The 23,369-nt window shown below is 38.2% G+C and overlaps 1 protein-coding gene across 1 annotated transcript; it reads right to left on the bottom strand.

The window, feature by feature from the left end:
- Positions 1–22,956, bottom strand: LOC139145486 (uncharacterized). The gene is made up of 16 exons (XM_070716691.1): positions 22,617–22,956; positions 17,670–17,816; positions 16,057–16,240; positions 15,636–15,792; positions 12,901–13,117; positions 12,489–12,654; positions 8,960–9,066; positions 7,721–7,981; positions 5,913–6,158; positions 5,520–5,666; positions 4,746–4,929; positions 4,252–4,408; positions 1,913–2,129; positions 1,517–1,682; positions 1,124–1,230; positions 1–650 (listed from the first exon to the last, which is right to left on the bottom strand). The coding sequence occupies exons 1-16, from the start codon at positions 22,831–22,833 to the stop codon at positions 379–381; spliced, it is 2,952 nt and encodes a 983-aa protein (XP_070572792.1). The 5' UTR covers positions 22,834–22,956; the 3' UTR covers positions 1–378.
- Positions 22,957–23,369: the final 413 nt, after the last annotated feature.

Here is a 23,369-nt window from a genome sequence, read left to right as displayed (position 1 = left end):
TCGTGAAGACAATGTTTGATCTCCTGGGAATACTGAGCCTGTGTACGACCCCTCAGGGCCCAACAAAGACAGCGCGCATTCTCCATTCAATCGGCGGCGGGTAAATACACAGGGAAGTATGGAAATCCTCACCTGTTTCCCTATGTATATTAGGACTTCGGTGTTCCAAGTTTTATCGCTCCAGCTATAATTTGTGATGAATATTATTCATGATGTTGATCATAACACTTTCAATGAAATTGCAAACATGTGGCAAAAGTTTACAGTTACAGACAACTGCGATATATACTGAAGCACGTAAGCATTCAGTTAATATCTGGTTCAACTATTGCCGCTTGGGCATCTTAAGTTTTACTTCAATGTCAAATATTTATGATACTACGGTCTGAGTTTTAGTTCTTCAGCTTTGATTTGAAGAATTGTCAGGAAGAGGTCAATCGTTTCAGCGTGACATCGAAAATGCATCAAGCAGATCTGCAGACGAAATTTCCCACATATTCTTGTGGAGGAAATATATATCAAACCATCTTGTAAAATCTTGTCCAATAGACCTTGATTGACTTCTTCGTTTGTCTCCTCGTTTCCGGTTTCATAGTGAAACGTCACGACTGTCAGTTGCGGAAAGCTGCCAACTACAATACCCGGGAGAGCTGAAAAGACAGTAAAGTGCAATTTTAAAAGTAAAGTCGTCAGCAGCAGCAGCAAACAGCAGGCTTGCGATATGAAAAAAGGAGTCCGAATCTTCTTGATGCATGATGCTTGACGGACACATTTAATTAATAACATTATGAGCACATGTTTGGTAACAGTTCCTATATATATATATATATATATATATATATATATATATATATATATATAATATATATATATATATATATATATATATTATATATATATATATATATATATATATATATATATATATATTATATATATATATGTGTGTGTGTGTGTGTGTGTGTGTGTGTGTGTGTGTGTGTGTGTGTGTGTTGTGTATGTATGTATAATCATCCGAAACGTCCATCCGTCTAAGCCAAAATTATGAAATTTCTTTAGAAAATGGTGAAATTAAAGCACAGAGTTAACGATGGAGGATTGATTGTACTACGAGTGTATGTACCTGCAAGTCTGGAGTGAAGGTCCTGAGCTAACTGAGTCTTCTCCTGAAGATTTTCCCGGAATGGTGTTACTCCATACAACTGTAGAGGCAGCCACATTCTGAGACCTCTGTCGCGGGACAATGAGAGTAGTGAATGAGATAGAGATAGTCAATTGGTAAGTGCTTTGTTGGCTGAACGAGATTGAACCACAATGTCAGCCTGTCGATTTTTGTTCTCGAGCAATAAAAAGAACCAACAAGCAGTTGTTTGTCAAATAAACCCCGTTCTTGAACCTCTAAATTAAGTTAAATCATTGACAAGTGATTTGCCATTTCTCTAAATGAGATCGATCGAACCCTTAGGGAAATGACGAAGGATCAAAGATAGTGAGTCAAAGTTGTATCGAAGCTGACCTAAAATGCTTTGTGAGTTCAAACGATAGATCTTTTGGAGATTCTTCGTCCTGGTATCTTTTGTTAACTTCTAAAAACATGGCTGGATCGTGTGCAGTGTTTGCGTTACGTAGCTTGTAACCATCTTTCACCACAAGTATACCTATCCCAAATGGTAGGCACAAACCTGCAGGAGACAACACAATAAATGATGTAATACTAATGGTGCACCAGTGAACACTGTAAGATTTCTATAGACATAAGAACATCTCATGATTACGATTTATGTTCTTACATGATGAATTATAAGCCTTAGCACAAGGTTCCTCGCTAGAAGACGCCTTTTGTAATCATATCAGACTATTCTAAGTCATACAAAGCGTCCCCTTAAACTTGTCATAAGGTCTGGCCAAGTACCTATCTGGGGATCCACGATCAAAGAGTCGACTCTGTGAACACCTTTGAAGAGGTGTGTGAATTCTTCTAGTAGAACAAAGAATCCACCATAGGCTGCATCGACGTGGAACCACAGATCGTACTCTTCTGCCACATCAGCTATTTCGTCTACGGGATCGACAGCGCCAACGTCAGTTGTGCCAAGAGTTGCTGATATCATAAAAGGTAACAAACCAGCCTGGTTAGGGAAAAACATTCGATTCTATTGAGTTAAGACTGCGTTCACACAAAATGGAGAGTGGGGGATTCGAAACTTCCTGGGGTGTAGTCGGGGGACTTGAAAGTTTTGCTTTGCCTTAAAGGGATCTGAATATATTTTAACATTTTGATATTATCAAACGGTCTTAATGTTAGTAGAACCGTTTTGCCGCATTTTATGACTTTAATCTCGACAAAATCGAAAAAAGTGTTAATGCAATTACATTTTCGTAAAAACCCCAGCAAGTTGCCCTTGTAACAGGGCAGAAGCTGCAACTGCTGATAATATTTTAAGTATTTCTATGCGATGTATCAAACACAATTTCTTGGTTTTTCTTTTCAGCATGCTTAAATACACAATACTCAGTTTGTCAACAAAGCTAATATATTTAAACATTGAGAGTAATTGAATTAGAGTCCACACTGAAAGTTATATGTCAATAATATAAATGCACGGTACACGTACATAGGCCGTGCTGGCAAGCTGAATACTGGACAGCTCAACATGCTTTAGGGAGAAGAACAAGAACTGAGTTGTATAAACTGAACAAAACTATTGTCAAAATACAGAGTTTATACAGCTACTGTCCTGCTACTGCCTACGGTCTGTGTCACTGTCACTGCATTCCGGCAGTGACAGTGATAGCTCTGACTGTGATGTAGTTGAACACAAGGAAGACTAGGAGACTTAACAGTTACCAGGGAGTTTTGAATTGTTGCATATGAGGATAATCAAATTTTAGAGAAAAATGATGGTGTCACCATGCTTGATATTTTACAAATGTCACTGTTTTTCTCGAAAATCACTTTAAGCTCCATAAGCTGTATCTTTTGGCTAATTTTTTCTGAACTTTTGTTTTGTGGTTTCCCTACACTTTCTACATTGAATCCCTAAACTGTAATTTAATGTCAAGTATATAGCATATCAACACAACCTATATGAGTATAATCTCCATTGCTATTGCTTAAAATTGTATTCAAGTCCGGATTAGAATTCATCTGAAAACAATAAACAATGATCACTACACACATACAAGCTGTGTTGACAAAAAGAATACTCGAAATTTCAGCATGACAGCATGATTAGGGTCAGACACGGTAGTTGATATACAGAAGCAGAGTACTGAAAAACTTCCCACGAGTTACAGCTTATGTCCCATTAAAATCAATATGTAATACCCTTTTTTCAAGTTCATACAGTGAATGAAAGTTTCACACCTCATCCTAAAGTAACACAAAAGTAAAACTTTGAAAAGTAAAAAATGTATTTTTAAAATATTTGTGACTTAATGGAATCATCATTTATTTTAACCATATTTGCCATTATTAAGCCTTCAATTTCTGAGATCAAAACGTTTATTTGATGGAATATTTTAGCCTTCCAGTATTGTCAACTTTGTAAAACATTTATAAGTAGAATCTAAGTCGTATATGTCTTGTTTATTTGGGAAAGAATTCGGTAGCTCACTTTGCTCAGTTTTTTGATAATTTGGCAAAATATAGCCAGGAATGAACAATTTGTATACTCTCTCACGATTGTCATTTTGTGTGCTCTTCAGCTGCTGCCATTGACCTGGCCAGAGTTGGATAAACTCACGTCAGCCTACACTGATAAATCCAAACAGTCCACAGACGCATTTAAAAATGCATCAATTCAAGAACTTGCCTTAAGAATATGGCTCTACAACCTGCTGATAAGATGTAGTGTCAAATATCTGCGGGCAGAACTACACAATACATTTTTTTATTTTTACTCTGCGTGCTTCCTAATAAATTACAGGCTGTATTATAATTTAGGGGAGAGGGACTTGAAAATTTTGATCATATAGACAGGGGGCTTGAAAATGTTTGAGGGTATTGAGGGGTATCTGGAAAAAAAATTAAACTACTTTATTAAGGGGTCCGTAACATTCAGGGCAAATATGAAGTAAGTCTTTTCGGTCCCGTCAGACGTTTCATTGACATATTAAAACATTGCTAAGGACAACTTGATTATCTGAAATGCTAAGAGTGACAAACGTTTGCGAATTTTCCACTTTGAATGCTACGGTACCTCACATTAGAGATTTTATCATTTGCCATCAGATTGAATACTCGCATACCTCTTTGTCTTTTCTGATCATATTCCGAAGTTGATCAGGATCCATACGATGCATCTTGTCCATGGGTACATGTCTTACAGTAGCATCAAAGAAACCGATAACATTCATACTTTTATGAAGGTACGTGTTTCCCGTAGCGGTTGTGTACACCACGGTCCTAAATGTACGAGAAACACGGCTTAGAAAGGAGGGTACGAGTTTAACATTTCCAAAATGTTTTAAATGAAATTCAGTAAATTTTCGATCGGATTCGAGCTCACAACGTAAGTATTACCATTCCTGTAGAAATTCATTAAACTCCATACAACATTTCCATCTCATGTGCGAATTTTAACTCACGTGCTTGCACACGTGAACTATTGTCGTTCTGCTGTCTGTCTGTCTGTCTGTTTGTCTGCCTGTCTATGAACGTGATATTTCAAGAAAGGCTCCTCTGATTTATAACGTATTTCTATGGATTTAGTTGGGTTTTTTGCTATGATAATGATATATACCTTCCATAATCATGTCCTTTTAGTTCTTTACTATGGCGAGCCGTTAGAATTGCTAAAGCGGTCGACACTGAACCCCCAGGGGTAAGGTTACCAGCAAAACCGGCCGGGAAGTCAAAGAGATCGGCAACCCATGATATTAGCATATTTTCCATTCGAACAGCTCCGGGACAAGCATAAAATGAACCTTTGAAAGATAAAAGAACATTTTTTTACTTTTGACAGTGAGCGTGTGTAGAGCTTTTAAAGGCATGTGTTGGCACCAGATTGTCTCATCAGAAAATTTACCCACCAGATTACAATTTCAATGGAAAACAAAAGGCTATTACACCTCCATAATCCTCTTATATACCAGAACAAAGGCGATCCCAGGGATCGCGAACAGTGCCATTTATGTTGGGCTGAAGCCATAGACAGTTTGGCCTGATTGTGGTATAGTTCTTCATCGACTGTTACTCAACTACAGTTAGATATTAATAACATTTTGGCGTGTTCCCTTCTACTAAACACGCTTTTTAGCTTATAAGTTACATAGTGAAACAGTATTTTTAAAAGTTGCGTACGCAGCAATAGGTCATTGATGAAAACGAAGCAATTTTACTATGTAACATGAATGTTGTGACGAAGATCAAGTTCACCGTCTCTGCATTAGATCCAAGTTCTCAGCATGCTATTTTCAAAGTCTAACAGTCTACACCATCCCTCCTCTTACACAATCTTCTCCATCACACATGTGATAGAGCGACGGCACTTTACATTATCGAATTTGTTAATCACCGGCGTATCTGTTCGTCACAGCGGCCAAGTAGTCTCCCAAGGCAGCGGGATATACGCCTCCTCCGGCCATGAAGCCAAGCTGACCGCCATGACCTTGCAAGATACCACTTCCCAGTACACATTCTTCATACACCGCCAATATATTATCTATATTAAAAACAATACAGAAACTGAATACACATTTTTCCTGGTTGATCATAAGAGAAATAGGTCAACCATTGCTACAAGAATTTTAATTTTCAGCCAAATTCAAATTAGCTGAAAGTTCTGCCATTTCTTAGCACTACAAACTCAGTGACTGCATGCAATTACAAAGAAGAGAGTCTTGAAATGTGACTGATGGGTGCTCCCGTTTTTTCTGTCGTTCGTTCATTGAATTTATTAACCACTTACCAAGGTCTTTAGGACTGTCTTCAATTGGAAATTCCAGTAGCCCCTCTGCAGAGTCCGATTTGCGGGAAAAGCATGGAATTTGTTTTTCTGCAACTTTATTCAAGTGTTCTTCTGCAAATGTTGTTATTTTATCTGTCAACGTTCTTCGTCCGTCTGGACAAAGTTCAAATGTTCGAGGTCCGGTCTCTCCGACTTGCTCCTCTATTTTGGATTCAGTTTGTCCTTTTGCGATGCAGGTTGTTGAAGCTGATACATCGAAGAAGATGAAAGTAGAAACGGGTAGGTATCAAAATTGGTCGGTAGTATAAGGTTTATCGTTGTTGAAAAATATTCAATAGTTTCTCACCAATCTGATTTAAAACCTTTTGGCGGTAACTTCTGAAATATTTTTGTATTTATATTTTGCCTGTAAAGGCAGGGACTTTTTTTGCTCCACAATTCAGCTTTATGCCTAGTTTGCACTTGGTCAACACATTTATGGATATAAGACCAAACCGTTCCGAATTCATTTGTCAACAACCACACATCACAGTATATCACACACGCTCCGTTGTGTTGGCGAGATTGGTGCATGCTTTGATATATGAACAAAATATTGGAAGAAGAAATAGGAGAAGTGTGCTTGTTTTATAGATAATAAAGTAATAAATGTGTTATCAGCAGTCATGGACCTTGTCTATTTAAAGGGGAAGTTCACCAAGGATGATTTTTACATATGTGCTAGCTTTGTGGTCACTTACCCCGGAAAAGCTATTTTCGCCATTTATTAACTTGCACGATTTTTACAAAAACCGATAGAAATAGTACAGGAAGTTGCCCATGTAATTTGAATCATGGGAAAAAGCGCCAAGCTTGGAGCTTGCATAATGTGATAAGGAAGGCACCATTTTCCCATGGGTATGGCATTGTCCACTCACCCATGCTTAAACCAGGCTATGCGTATTTACATAACTTTTGTTTATACTGAGTATCCTTGCATAAACGATGAATCACTTATAATAAACTGTCCACTGTCAGATTTTGTGTTGCTGTTTACTACTGTGTTACTGTGAGTGGACAATGTGGGGGCCATACCCATCCGAAGATGGTCCCTTCCATATCACATGATGCAAGCTCCAAGTTTGGGGCTTTTTTCCCGATGATTCAAATTACAAGGGCAACTTCCTGTACTATTTTTATCATTTTTGTAAAAAATTGGGCGAGTTATAATGGTGAAAATAACTTTTCTGGGGTAAATGACCACAGAGCTACCACATATGTAAAAATCATCCTTGGTGAACTTCCCCTTTAAGCGTTAAAGAGGCACCGACTTCGGACATACGACTTTTAGGAAATATAGTACTTTTTCGACATACGCGTTATGGAATGCTATTGTCTACCCGAAGGCGTAATATTCCTTAATAGCCTATGTGCAATAATTGTCCAGTACATAGAACTTTAGTCAAGAATGCATGAAACATGCATTTTTAAGCTTTGAGTGGAAGAGTGCAAATGTTATGATTTAAAGGCGCCCTTCTCAATCCCTGGTTCTCGCATTAGCGAATGTGTCAACAGCCCATTAACAGTTTGTCATTCTTTTGTTTTCTATTGAATATTTATCAAGTAAACATATTTATCTAGATAAATCTGATAATTGAGTGGGGGCTTGAAAATGTTATGAAGATGTTCTGAAATTGTTCACTTTCGGTTGAGCATTCTAATCAGTCTTTCGTCGCGGTTAGCATGAGCGTGTATTTTCTTACATAAAATCATACGTAAATCCCTTAACAGTCACTAATTTAAAAGTACGTGAGTATAGCAGCACTCACCATTACATTCGATGATTTTTCGTTGAAGAATCGACAGAAATAGGTCGATCGTATCTTTATGACAACGGAAATGTAATACACAGATTCGGAGGCAAAACTTCCCGAGGATTCTATTGGAGGCCAGATGAACCGAACCATCTTCCAGCATCTTTGTGAGTAATTGTCGATTCACTCTCTCATTTTCTTCGTCATTTCCAGTTTCGTAGTGAAATGTGACAACTGTGAGCTGAGAACAGCGTCCGACTACCAACCCTGGCATTTCTACATAGCAGAAAGTAAAGCATTCCTCTTACAGTCAGTTTAAGGTAGAATGCGCCTGGGCCCCGGCAGCCTGGGGACAGATAAACTTTTACAATATTATTTTGACCTACGAATTGTGATGGCTCATTTTGAAGCGTATGGAGTTAATACAGTTTTCGCCGGCTTAGTTTGGCAAAATCTTGAATTTTAATTTCCCAAATAGACATAACACAGCGATGTCGTCCACTTTGAATTTCAAATATCGGTAAATGTTGGGTAATTCGTTTCTCTAGTACCCAAATATGAACGGTGACCCCCCCCCCCCCTGGATTTTTATTCTCGATTTTGAACTTGAAAGAGAATGTTAAAGCTTTGCTTGAGAAAAGTTTGATTGATTGGTGCTCGGTTTTCTTAAGGGGATTCATTGAAGAATATACCTTCTTCTTCTCTTTCTTCTTTTTTCTTTTTTTTTCTTGTTCTTTATGTAAGCTGATTCATAATTTGCATATTTAGTTAGCTTTTCATAGCTTGAAGGACCTGACAAAAGGCTATTACACTTACCATATAAACTGGTGATACAATGACAGTAATCAAAGAAATTTAGTTACTGTATTTTTATTTTAGCTAATTATATATCTGTACACTCAATGTCCTTTGGAATTAATCTGTTGTGAATATTATTTATTTTGTTGATCATAACGATTTCAATGAAGTCGCAAACGTGTGGCAAAGGATTCAATTTACAGACAACTGCAATATGTACTGAAACATGTTAACATTTTCAGTTCATATCTGTATTTAATATGGACCACGCACGTAAAGTATCACCCATTCTGGCGAATATTACATACAAACGCGACATACCCTGAGCCCAAATCCGTCACAAACATCAAGGTACCATGGTTGCAAAATGTTAACTTTATTCAGTTTGTTATATTAATTTGTTAGAGCTGCTGTCGAATCATTAACAAGTTTGAACTGAAATTAAACATGTCTCACCCGAAAGCTTTGAGTAAACATAGCGAGCTAGTCGAACTTTTTCTCTCAGGCACTCACGGAAAGCACCGACTCCATGCATCTGCAGGGGTAACCACATTCTCAGACCCCTACCGGTATGGAAAGAATAAGGAATACTATATATTGCTGAACTGATGTAGTAGAAAAATGACATTGTGAGAAGGAATTGCAGGTTGCGAGATCTAATCATATTGAAAACAATTACTGAACTCTTAAGCATTGTGTTTGGTTTCATATAACTTCTGTAGGGAAGATACATCTTAAACAGGACCTTCTCTTATAAAAGCCGGATTATCGTATATCCATGCCATTTTTGGTCAAAAAATTTGTATTTCCAAAACTACTCATCTGATAGCTTTGAAATTTGGTATACAGATTCTTACAGACGATCTTAATGATACTTATTGACACAATGATGAAATCTGCAATTTTGTATTTTTTGGGCAATATTTTTTCCATTTATATTTTAGTCAAAAAATGTGTTTCTTAAAATGTACTGGTCTGACAGCTTTGAAATTCGATACGCAGGTTCCTACAGATCAACTTAATGTGATATCTTGAAATTATGATGAAATCTGTAATTTTGTATTTTGGGGGCAATTTTAGCCATTGTTGGTCAAAAAATGTGTATTTCCAAAACTACTCATCTGATAGCTTTGAAATTTGGTATACAGGTTTCTATAGATGAACTAAATGATATTTATTGAAACTATAGTGAAATCTGCAATTTTGAATTTTGGGGGCTATTTTGCCAGTTTTTGGTAAAAAAATGTGTTTCTCAAAAAGTACGGATCTGATAGCTTTGAAATTTTGTATACATGTTCCTATAGATGAACTAAATGATATTTATTGAAATTATGATGAAATCTACAATTTTGTATTTTTGGGGCAATTTTTGCCATTTTGGTCAAAAAAATTGTTTCTCAAAAAGTACTGGTCTGATAGCTTTGAAATTTGGTATGCAGGTTTCTACAGATGAACTTAGTATAATATATATTGAGTTTCTGATGATAACTGAAATTTTGTATTTTGGGGGCAATTTTTGCCATATTTGGTCAAAAAATGCGTATTTCCAAAACTATTCATCTGATAGCTTTGAAATTTGGTATACAGATTCTTACAGATGATCTTAATGATATTTATTCACACAATGATGAAATCTGCAATTTTGTATTTTAGGGCAGTTTTTTTCCAGTTTTGGTCAAAAAATGTGTTTCTTAAAATGTACTGGTCTGATAGCTTTGAAATTCGATATGCAAATTCCTACAGATGAATTCAATGTGATCTATTGAAATTATGATGAAATCTGTAATTTTGTATTTTTGGGGCACTTTTTGCCATTTTTTGTCAAAAAATTTGTTTCTCAAAAACTGCAAGTCGATAGCTTTGATATTTGGTATACAGGTTGCAAGGGATTATTTTAATATTTGATATATTGAAATTACGGTGAAATCTGCAATTTTTATTTTTGGGGGCAATTTTTGCCATTTTGTGGTCAGAAAATTTCATTCTCAAAAAACTACTCGTCAGATACCTTTGGTTGACATGTTCGTAGGGATGATTCAATGTGATATATTCAAATTTTGATGAAATCTTCAATTGTGTATTTTTGCAGCTATTTTAGCCACTTTTTTAATGGCCACTGAAATGAGCTATCAAAGATTTCCACCTTCTTCATCAATATGTGTTAAAAATAGTTATTCTCTACATAATCACAGCGGAGCTATATCGGCCGTTAGGTCGCTTGTTTATTCTTGATTTCGAAAGGAAATGGTGTAAAGTTTACCCACAAAAAGTTTGAGCAAAAGTTTTTAACGACTTTCAGTTTCGAGGCACGAACGACCTTAAACAAAACTTCGATAGATTACAGAGAGGGTGAGTATTTGCATACATTTACATTGCCACAGACACGCCATAATGTTTGCGTCACCGAGAATGCAGTTGAAATCTGCACTGTTGAAAACACTGACTCGTACGTTCGTAAGGTTCACAAAGAAAAACCAATTCAGCCGGTATACCCACAACACAGTAATCTTGTAGGTGCATTTATATTTTGTGAGAAGTGATAACCAACAATTTTGAATTCCTTTGACACAAAAGTAAATGTCAATATGTTCTATAATAGCGAGCAACATCTCCGGTATTTTTTACTAAACAAAGCTTGAATGAACAGAATTGTCGAACTACTGACTAAAAGCTATTGCTTTTGAAACTCAACTGCTTAAGCCATGTACATTTAATTTGTTTTCGGCTTCAAAAATTAATGCAAACCTATTTCAAGGTCGCCAACAATCATAAAATGTCTATGGCATGGTCTTGGTCAACGGAGACGCACAGCAGAAGAGAGAGCCTTTTGGAAACATAGGGCCAAATTCCCTGAAGCTACTATAGACATGGATACAAAATTAAGTATTTCATGACTGTATGAAATTATCTCACTAAGGTCATCCCAGGGACCTGTAAACCAAATATTAAAGCTGTCTGACAAGCGGTTTTGAAAAAAAAAGCGACCCAAGAGTCGATAGAGCTCTGCTGTGTTATGTAGAGAATAACTTTTTGTGACACATGTATTGATGAAGAAGGTGGATATCTTTGAGAGCTCATTTCAGGATGGCCTGACCAAAATGGCAAAATTAGCTGCAAAAATACAAGATTGAATATTTCATTCTAATTTCAATATATTACATTAAGATAAAGCCTAGGAACCTGTATACAAAGTATCAAAGGCATCAGACAAGTAGTTTTTGAGAAACACATTTTTTGACCAAAAACGGCAAAAATTGACCCAAAAATACAAACATTGAGGATTTCATCAAATTTCAATATATCACACTATGACAACCCCTTGGAACCTGTGTACCAAATATCAAAGGCATCAGACACGTAGTTTTTGAGAAACACATTTTTTGACCAAAAATGGTAAAAATTGCAACAAAAATACAAAATTGCAGATTTCGTCATATATTCAATATATCATATTTAGTTCATCTGTAGAAACCTGTATACCAAATATCAAAGCTGTCAGACGAGCGGTTTTGATGAAATAAAGTTTTGACGAAAAATGACAAAAAAATTCCTTAAAAATATAGATTTGCATATTTCATCACAATTTGAACAAATCTAAGTTGGGTTATCCCTAGGGACCTATATACCAAATAACAAAGCTGTGTGACAAGCGGTTATGAAGAAGAAGATTTTTTACCATAAACGCCTTTTTGGCACTTATTTGCATATTTTCAACGATATCAAAAAATTAAAAAAAACAGTTTCTCAAAATCATATTTTTCATCTACACAACAAATGTAAAATCAGTAAGTACTGCAGTTCTCAAGATATTTGAATGGACGGACGCCTCACAAACGGACATACATACATACATACATACATACATACATACATACATACATACATACAGACTGACGACGGACGCCGGATACGGATACCCATCCCAATAGCTTCTATAGACTATAGTCTATAGTAGCTAAAAACGAGTTATATATTGGAAAATCACCTGAAGTGTTTCGACGTTTCAAATGACAGATCCTTGGGTGAAGTTTCATTCATCTTTAATTTGTCGTCTTGTTTGCATATGCCATCTTCAGTTATCGTGTTGGCATTTCTCAACTTCCAGCCTTCTCTCACTATAACCATTCCAGATCCCAATGGTAGAAACAAACCTTGAGAAGTAAATATTATCGAAAGGTTCAATTCAATATAACTGGCGACAGCACACTGGAGATGTAGATGGTGAAATATTGTACATTATACTGAAACAAAATGCGCTATAAGACAGAACCCTAATTGATAATAAATGTAAATATGATGAACATACGAAACACATGACGTGAGAGGCATATGTTGTTTGTTTGTTTGTTTGTTAATCGTGTGGAAACTTTGGCAAACTTTAAACTTTTGAAGAACACCTTTGTGGGGATCCACGATCAAAGAGTCCACTCTGTGAACACCTTTGAAGAGGTGTTTGAATTCCTCTAAGAGAACAAAGAATCCACCATAGGCTGCATCAACGTGGAGCCACAGATCGTACTCTTCTGCCACATCAGCTATTTCGTCTACGGGATCGACAGCGCCAACGTCAGTTGTACCAAGAGTTGCTGATATCATAAAAGGCAACAAACCAGCCTGGTGACAGAAAATATGCAAATTATAGACGGGGATTGTCGACGACTCGTTAGTCTGTAGTCCGGAAGGCGATCCTGAAACACCTTTGATACAACCACCTATGGTTGTATTACGGGGGGGGGGGGGGTTCGAATGTGAAATTTGAATGTCGAATGTCGAAATTCGTACTGCATATATCTACTGTGGCGACTAGTAAAGCCGTAATTAATTTTTTGGGTTGTATTAGATGAAATTTTTGAGATCATCAATGATGGAGAGTTCTATCCTTCATATGACTGTTGAGTTTATCGCCGACAGGAAGAAGCGGTCACTGATCCCTTCGGTCAAGCAGCGCTCTACATTACATCATTGCGTAAACATGGCATGTAAGCTAGAGGAGATGTGCAGTGAAATTCAAAAGTAAATGGTATGACAAAAAAGGCTTTTACAACTGCATTAGCCATTTCAAAAGGTATAACAAGAAGTGGAAGAGGAAAAAGACAGCCAACCAATGATCGGACAGTATGTCGCAATTTGCCCTTTTCGAACCCTTATTGTGAAACCAAAATATGTGTTATTAATTTCTAGGTTGAACTCTGCAAATCGACAAAAATCTCGTGTGCTACCACAAGAACAGAGCTATATCTAGTCTCGGTTACCCAAACTGCTCTGCACGGCTCACATCCGGCTGCATGTCGTAGGGCGATCGGATTAGAGCCCCGCAGAGCAGTCTTGGTAACGAAGACTGTGTGATATCCAGCTCAGACAATTAGGGAGTGGTCAATTTCTTCGGCGGGGGTGGATTCCTGGGGGGCACCCGGTTTCTGACTTTGATGGGGGGGGGGGGGCATCATGTTTTTGAAATGCCCAATAAAGATGGGGTCAGTTAAAATCTGCAGTTCATATGAAAAGCATGACAAATTCCTGATACTTTTCTGTTTTCTCTATGAAAATTCAGTATAGGAAAACAACATGCTCTAAAATTTCAAATAATATTCCGTACAGTGACATCGTTTAGAAAGAGGAAAATAACAAGATAATTTTCATTGTCATTGATGCAACTATTTTCCTTTATGTCACAAGTTTTCTGTAAAAAGGTTTTTTTTCATGACTAAAATTAAAAGTTAACAAAAGGCAGTTTTTTTTCGTTACTAGCTATGCTTTTAAGGTTTCAATGTTAAAAGAAAAAGTCCTCTCTGCTCAGACACTGGGCACATCAGATTTGGCTACAACTTATAAAAATAGCTCTCTATGGCTTCTCAGGAAATGTAATTGTCTAAACACCCATCAAGATTTACTTTTTTCTCTCTTTGATATTAATGATTGACATCCATTTATGTACAACAGTTCTAGACATCTGGTTATGCATAGAATGTGTGATACATTCACAGCTCATTAAAATACTGTATTTTAAACTTTTAAATTGACACTTTTAAATTCCTATCTTACAACTCACAAGTCAACAATTTCATTAATTCATTAAAACATAAAATGACTGAATGTTTAATATATACCCAAAATTATATATATATATATATATATATATATATATATATATATATATATATATATATATATATATATATATATATATATATATATATGTCTCGTGGGAAATTACAGTGATCGATGTTAAAGCAGAGCGTTATTAATAATGACACCTTTATCTTAACCTTGGCTCACCTTTGTCGCGGGGGGGGGGGTAACCCTGTTTTCGAAAGTTGGAATAGGGGATCAGCCACTTTTTGACGTCGGCCATAAATAATCCATCCCCGGCCGAAGAAACTTGTGGTAGTATCAAGCAACAAATTATTAATGAGCAACGTTCAAAGATTGAAATTCATCAACGCTCACTGAGTACTGATACACCAGTGACGAACCAATGTAGACCTTCGGCGCAACCCGGCGGTGGCAGTCCTCGGGTTGGTGGGTACCCATGCTTGTTACCCAAGTTTGAAAAGTACCCCCTTTCCTAGAATATTTCTGAGAAAAACACCCCCTACTTGTGGCAAATCTGGGAGAAATTAGCTGTAAAAAACATACCCTTATTTTCGAAATCTAGGAGGTTAGTATGTTGACTTCCAGGGTTAACCCTGGAGGTTGACTTTGTATACATGTACATACATCACAAATGTTTGTCCTCATCTGATTTTAGTCACATTCATACACAATCATCTTCCTTATCCATTTGGATCTGGAGTTCTCTTCTGGCTCCTGTGTGACAATACACCTCCCATCATCTACTGTCCCTCGTGTTTCTAGGATTCTTTGCTTATTCTTCACATTGTCAGTCTTTTTTCTGGATTTTGCATTTATTATTTTTACTCTGAAAAAGTACCCCTTTTTCTCGACTTCACGGACCTAGAATCTCCGAGATGACTGAAGAAAAACACCCCCTTTTCCGTGAATTTGGTAACGCGCATGGGTACCCACCAACCCGGGGACTGCCACCACCGGGTGGCGCAATAATCTGTTGACAAGAAACATGACTAATAGCAGGAATTATATAATACCATTTTAGTCACATTCGACAGCATACCTCTTGATCATGTGTGATCATTCTTCGCAACTCTTTCGGGTCCATTCTGAAGTCGTTGTCCATTGGCACTCTCCGCATGATGGTTTCCCAGAGGCCGATGGCATGCTGTGCCTTCTGCAGGCAGTAATGAGTCGCCTCGGTTGTGTACACCACGGATCTGGACACAGGAATGGAGAAACCAAAGAGTGAAGATGATCAACAGCTTCAACAGACGTCATGGTTTATTTAACCTTCACTTAGATCCCCCTATGCTATGTTGGTTGTCGAATTCAAAAACAATGACGAGTCATCTCTTACCCATTTCCCCGCATCGTAAAAGGTTTGTGTTATGGGCATGACAACGATTTGAAGAAATACGTTCCACTTTAAGTGATGTTATAATCATCAGCGGCAGATCAACTTAATAGCTATTTATACACACCGTTTGAAATCAACCGGTTTTAGTTGTTTACTGTGTACCGCCGTTGCCAAGGCCAAGACTGTTCCCATTGAGCCCCCGGATGTTAAACTGCCAGCAGAGCCTGGTGGAAAGTCAAAGAGACCAGCGACCCAAGATATCAACATATTTTCCATACGAACCGCACCAGGGCAAGCTCTCGATTCCCCTAAATCATAGAAAGAAAACCATCAGTCTGAGATGTTAATTCCCGGGGCGTGGAAGAAGTTCCATGACATTTTTGTTGTAAGTGTTTATATTGAAACATTTTGTACACTAACATACTGTTTCAGTAGATTTTCGATTTGATTCGAACTAACAACGAACGGCATCCAGTCACCTAGCGAAGACATTACAGTCAAAACCGCTCGGACAAATAACCGAGCTAAGTTACAATTCTTCTAACTGCGACCCCTCCACACGCTGTAGAGTTCATGAAGCACTCGCACTCATATTCTCGCTATCACACATTGCACACAAACTTTATCAGAGCAATAAATACATCGTTTTACTGGGCGAAAGAGAGCCTCGGAGACAAGTCTGTCCAACAGCAGATATATCAACTGAGGGTAAAAAATACAGTAGATTTACGATCGGATTCGACCCCAGAACGTGCACGTACGGCCCCTAGTCACGCAGCGAGGACATCACAGTCAAAAATCCCCACCCTTTAAAAAAGTGGTTCAATAACTGAGCTAAGGAAGTACCCGCTTAGAAATGGTAATACTAAAACTTTTGCCTAAACTTTCCATAAGGGAACTTGAAACCATTTCTTTTCTAAATTAAGTATTAAACAGTTGGTACTAAAGAAATAAATTCATCGATTTTTCCCTTACACTTGGAATTCAAAAAGGTCTTTTTTCAAATATTAGTTCATGAAAACTGCATTTACTCCATAAGCTTCAAAATGAGCCCCCTACAAGCGTGTGAAAGTTTGGGAGCCTGAAAATCTGTCCCCAAGACACATTCTACTTTCGAAGTATACGCAAGATATGTGAGAAATTGTTCGCTTGCATCTTTACGTCACGTGGGAAGTGAATTTCTCACATTCCTGGCCGCTGGGAGTGCGGGATCGACAGTGTGGGAAAAATCGATCCCACACTCTCAGAAACCGTCCCACACTCTGCAGTAAATATTACACGAGCTCTGATTGGATAATAAACAGTCTGTTTTGTTCCACGCGCAAAATGTTATCCAATGGCACGACGAGTAACACATGGACTAGAACTACAAAGTAAGCAGGTCGAAGTACAGTGGCAGACGACAGAGTTGTCACGATTTTTGATAATATTGTAAGAGTCCAATATGAATTTAACGCATTTTGTGGTCATGTGAGAAAAAGAATCTCACACACCAAGGACCTGGGATCAGATTTCTCACACTCGTTGGGGATATTTTGTCTCACACTCGCCAAAATATCCCCAACTCGTGTGAGAAATCTGATCCCAGGTCCTTGGGGGCGTGAGATTCTATTAATCTGCGATCAACTGGTGCACGTTCGCAAGTAATTACAATTCCATCAGGCCATTATACAAGGGTTTTTGGTTATCAGTCTGTGAGTGGTTTTTTAAACATCGGAGAGCGGCATTTATACTAACCTACATAACAGTTTGTGACCGCGGCGAGGTAGTCCCCCACTGCTGCTGCGTAGATTCCACCTCCAGGCACGAAAGCAATATGACCGCCATGGCTATTTTGAATACCACTGCCGAGGACATGTTCTTCGAATGTCTCTAAAAGCGTGTCTGTTGTGAAAAATAACACAAGCAAGCTCATTCGGTTCTACTTTTTAATGTTTTACGAAAAGAAACCCCCGTCCCATTTTACCTCATTTCCAGCTTTCTCAAGGTCAAGAAACATCTGTCTGTCAAATCCCTGTATATTCTGATGAATAGTCTGCCTTGTTATCTACATCCTTGTATGATAATCAGGTTATGCGTTATTCTATCATCGACTTCGTATGAACCAGGCTGAGAGAACTTTTCAACTGGGCAAATGACCACAACAAAAGTCGCATCAAACAAAAGCTTCCCCCTGCTACCATAGAGGGATTTTTACCTTAAATACTTAATCTTTTCTAACACTTACCATCCTTTATTTTCATCGAAGAAGTGTTATCATAATGTTCATGGGACGTAAAGAACAATATCGACCAAACTGTGAACTGGCTACTAACTATAAAATATCTTAAGAAACCGAAATCTATCTCAAAGGAACATCATCACTACTATATATAGTAAAAAGGTTGCAGGTTGCCCCCTGCTGACCCAGATTTTTCTGCCCACTGTTCTCGAATACCAGATCGCAGAAGGATGCCGGGTTTTTACCCCAGCGTTCTCTGTACCGTCAAGAACACGATGGTGTTCATGGTTTTTACGAAAAATGCAATTTGTTTAGTACTCTCGCGAGATCTCGAATTTCACGCAGTGCTTTTAATTGCCCCCCCCCCCGCCAAATTCTATCCACAGGACAAATTATCCAACAAAATATTATTTTCTGGGACAAAACTTTACATGGTTTCTTTGGTGAGTCGTAGAAGTAACACCTTTTTAACTTAATTGGCTTATAACATTTTCTATTAGGTAACACTGATTCCGATTTCTCTGTCCCTGTGGAACGATCGTGTCTGGCGCTGATGGAATACACGATATACGTGTCTCCCGGCACTAACCCCCATTTGGCACCCAAAAAAAATTTAGCGAAATGAAAATTACAAAGGGTCGTCACATTCGCCTGTTTAATGAACCAAGCCATTTATATTTATTCCAAATACTAATAAGTATGCTAACTATAACGTGAAAAGTCCGAAATATATATGAATCAGTGTAAATACGGTCAAAGGCACAGCGCTATATCTGAGTGGGGTGAGTCACCCCTTACGGCGTTCAATCCTTGAGGCAAGGATTCTCAGAAAGTAGATTAGTGAAATCATTTAAGAAGTTCTACGGTAGATACGGAGATGTTGTATCAAAATATGACCTGTCTGTTTCTCGAATGATGAGTGACAACATACCAAATTTCGACTCACAAAAGTAATTTGGTGAATTCACCAAATAACAATGGATTTGTCGCTTTGGGTCAATCTTGACGGGTGCGGCTAGCTGGCAGGGTACGCTTACCCATTCCGGACACCTAGTATCACCACTATTTCCTGGTTCAAGATGACCCCATTGCCTTTGTCATCATCGATATGTTCCTTGGAACTGGTAAATTTCATAGTTACCTTGAATGATAACGATTATTGGACATGACTTGATGTCTATTGCAAACATTTTAGGTTCGTTTGAAAAAAGACGAGGGATTATAATCCGTGGCACATTTCGGCCAACCAATAAACTAATTTGCATTAATTTTTCAAAAAAGAAAATCGAGATGGAGCTAATTTTCAATTTTCAAATGGTTTTATCATCTTGATTAATAAACTTTTAGCTAAAATCTTTGGGCTTAGGTTGAAATACAGGAAACAGGTGTATACTGCCGTGAGGATGGCCCTTTGCGGCCATTCAAATTTCCCTCTGACAAACTCTATTTCCCACAATGCATATTTCCGTTTTTTCAATTTCCAATATACCAAATGTCCAATTTCCCCATTTTATTTGGGGTGTGGCCCAGTATCTTTTCATGCTATGGCGGAAATAACTGTATCGAATTGGAATTAAGGTGTAACATTTATCTCAGTGTGACCAAATGTACTGGGGGCGGGACTTGGTTATGATAATTGGCACAAGATACTTTTAAAAATTAGCGGGAATGAGGGACTGGTCAGTTTCTTTGGCCTCAGAGGCCGGTGGATTCATGGGGTCACCCTGTTTTTCGCTTTGGTGATGGCGTCACCTATTTTGAAATGCCCAATTGGGGGGTCAGTGTGTTTTTAAATTTCGACACGGGCTCATACTTGCCTAAAATGCATCAAATGCATAATGCTAGCCATGAATTTCATTATCCAGTTTCATTTTTTGGCGTGCCCATCGGGCGCGTCACTTTAATAATATGACGTTATTACGAAAATACCGCAGGATGCACGAGGACATCGGCGCAGCGTATCGCTCGACCAGGGCATCAAATTGTAAGAGTGTTGACAGTTTTAGTGCAATGTCAACATTTTTCTTCCGATTTATAGTGCAAATGTAGAATGCTATCTCAGACGGCTTCTGCAAGCTCTATGCTTGCTTATGCTAAAGTAGCGTGATGCTTTGTCAATAATTGACAACGAAATGTCAAACTCTTTGACATTTCGTGGTCAATCATTGACAAAGCATTGAGCTACTCTAGCATAAGCAAGCAATGTAATCTTTGTATATCAGAAAAGCTGCGCAATTTCAACGCTGACAAATCTACACTGTTAAACAAACGCTCTGAGTTGGTTTCAAAATGTCGCCACCAAAATAAATATTATTTATCAAATTTTAACACCACCTACAAATAGAATGGTTCGACCCACTTAAACGTGCACATGTAAGAGTGTCAAGCTAGTAATCCTTTCACTTCTATCTGAGGATTGCAAGATGCATGAAACTTAAGTAATAGATTTCATTACTTTGTACTTGAAGTAATTGTTTATATATATATATATATATATATATATATATATATTATATATAATATATATATATATATATATATATATATCTAAATATTACACAAACACTGCTAGTGCTACTGTACATAATCGGGAACTATTTCATTCAGCAGGATTCTGAGAAGCATCTTGTGTCGTTACAAAATGAGATGTTGAAATGCTCGACAATCCCCTAAAGTGCTCTCACACAATATCTTGGTTACATACATAAAATAAAGAGGAAATTAACAAACAAACAACAGGTGTTTTTACACGTAACAATAACTTATTCATTACGTGTACGTGTAATCGTTTCAATGGTAACATTACTCGTAAGACATCAGCAAGCATGTATTTTGTTCGGAAATTTCAATGGGGAACGTGTTATTCTGATCACCGTGGACAAGCATTCAAAACAGGTCATTGCACGTAAATGAATGACCTTTCTTTGGGACTTCAACAGAAGACAACCTATCCCTACGCTCACGCAAGAAACAGCTACGCTTCAAACTGAACTCACGCCTCGTTCTCCTTATCATATCGAACGTCAGCCAACGTCACACTCATATGACAGACCATTATCAAAGTATAGCGCGGGGACGGTGCAGTGCTTCTAAATTATAGTGTTCCGTTTCTATAGTCACAGTTTCATCGAATCTAAAAATATTTAGCATGTATGTAGGCCTACACATTAAATTATAATTGTGTTGTTAAAATATCTGGCGTATTACATTTCAAAATTTACAAATATCTATGACAGATCGCATTAGACCGATTGTTCGCGGGAGAAAAAAAATACCCGACGTCACGGCAACACCAAGAACATGGTTCTTTTGTCTAGAATGTATCCGTAGCTTCGTCACGATATTTGGTATCATACTTAATTAAGGACAGGTTCTTGTCATCAACGTCCTGAGTGGGTCACGATAAAACATACGACCTTATCGCCCGATATCTTATCTTCAAAATTTGCAGATACGTATTTCGCAGAAATAAACTGTCCTCGCAGGTTTTCTCGTCTGTATAAAATTCCCTTTGATCAGATTGATCAGAGGACGATGTCCGTGGGGACTAAAAAATAAACACGATGTGCAGGTCCTGCAATGACGCGCGCACTGACCTTAAATTTGTTTTTGGCCTTAGTCAGCATATAGACCCTCGAGGGTCTATGGTCAGCAGAGACTGTAAACCAGATGACACTGCTTGACTCACGGGAAGGGGTATCTTTTGTTTATCACCATGGACCGTGAAAACAAAAGGGCGCTTACACCACAGGGCCTCATAAGTGCCTATTTAAGTCAATAATACAGCGTTTTTCTTTCTTTTTTCAATGTTACAAATAAACCAGCTGAAGAGCACAACACTTGTGTAGCTGTCTTTTGTGTAGCGTGTATTGGCATTTATAGTGCGTCCTCGTAAATGTGACCTTTAGTTCCGTGACCTCTAGCTCTAGCCATGCCACTTCCTGCCCTGCCCTCGCTATGCTTACTGTACTAATTAGTACAGTAAACACAGCGACGTCTGTACGCATGGCCAGTAGGCATGGCCAGAGGAATTGGCTAGAGGTCACGGAACTAAAGGTCGTATTTAAACATGATCATTCCCCATTGAGGGCGCACTATACATGTCAATACAAGCTACACAAAAGACAGCTACACAAGTGTTGTGCTCTCCAGCTAGCTGGGTTTATTTGTAACATTGAAAAGAAAGAAAACGCTGTAATATTGACTTAAATAGCCACTTATGAGCCCCTGTGCTTACACATAGAAATGCGGCTGTGGGTTATTCTTTGGGATCGGCTCATACCAGGCGTTATGGCCGCCACCCGAGGTGACCCCGACAATGTCAAGTAGTCATTGTTCGCAGACAAAATGCTGCATACTCCATATCGGAGAGTACCGTGTATTCAAGTTGTGTAAAGGTTAGAAGTTAACGGTCCCTAAATGCTGTAACCGATTTACATGCAATTGCATTATTATATCATTACCGATATCCTTGGGCCCATCTTCTATGGGGAACGCCAACAACCCTGCTGCTCTATCAGCTTTCATGGCAAAGCAGGGAAGTCGCCCCTCTTCAACCTTCTGCATGTGCTTTTCAGCAAAATTTGTAATCTTCTGGGTTAACATTCTTCGAAGCTCAGCCGGTATCTCCAGGCTGACAAGCCTAGAGTGTTGTACTTCCGGTTCCATACCAATGTCCATGCGGCACGACCTGACTGTATAGCTGACCTAGATATTTATAAACGTGAATGACCCTAATGGACGTTGGTTTTGACTGTGCTGTCTTCACTAGGTGCCTAGCTGTGGAAACGCAGCAGCTATCAGCACAGGGGCTCATAAGTGGCTATTTAAGTCAATATTACAACGTTTTTCTTTCTTTTTCAATGTTACAAATAAACTAGCTGAGCCTGAAGAGCACAACACTTGTGTAGCTGTCTTGTGTGTAGCTTGTATTGGCATGTATAGTGCGCCCTCAACGGGGAATATGATCATATGTAAATGCGACCTTTAGTTCCGTGACCTCTAGCCATGCCTACTTCCCTCTCCATATGGCCGGCCATGCGTACAGACGTCGCTGTGTTTACTGACGTCGCTGTGTTTACTGTACTAATTTCCCAAGGGAGGCAGATCCGGCCATATCCGCAGTATGATTGTTATGGTGAATCTCCGAAAACATGAAATCTTGGTAATTTTTTTTGACGGACACGGCCATTGTTTTGGCACACCGATCTGACAAT

The sequence above is a fragment of the Ptychodera flava genome, chromosome 12, assembly GCF_041260155.1.
Source record: "Ptychodera flava strain L36383 chromosome 12, AS_Pfla_20210202, whole genome shotgun sequence".
NCBI classification, from domain to species: domain Eukaryota; kingdom Metazoa; phylum Hemichordata; class Enteropneusta; family Ptychoderidae; genus Ptychodera; species Ptychodera flava.
This window is presented reverse-complemented; position numbering and strand designations above follow the sequence as displayed.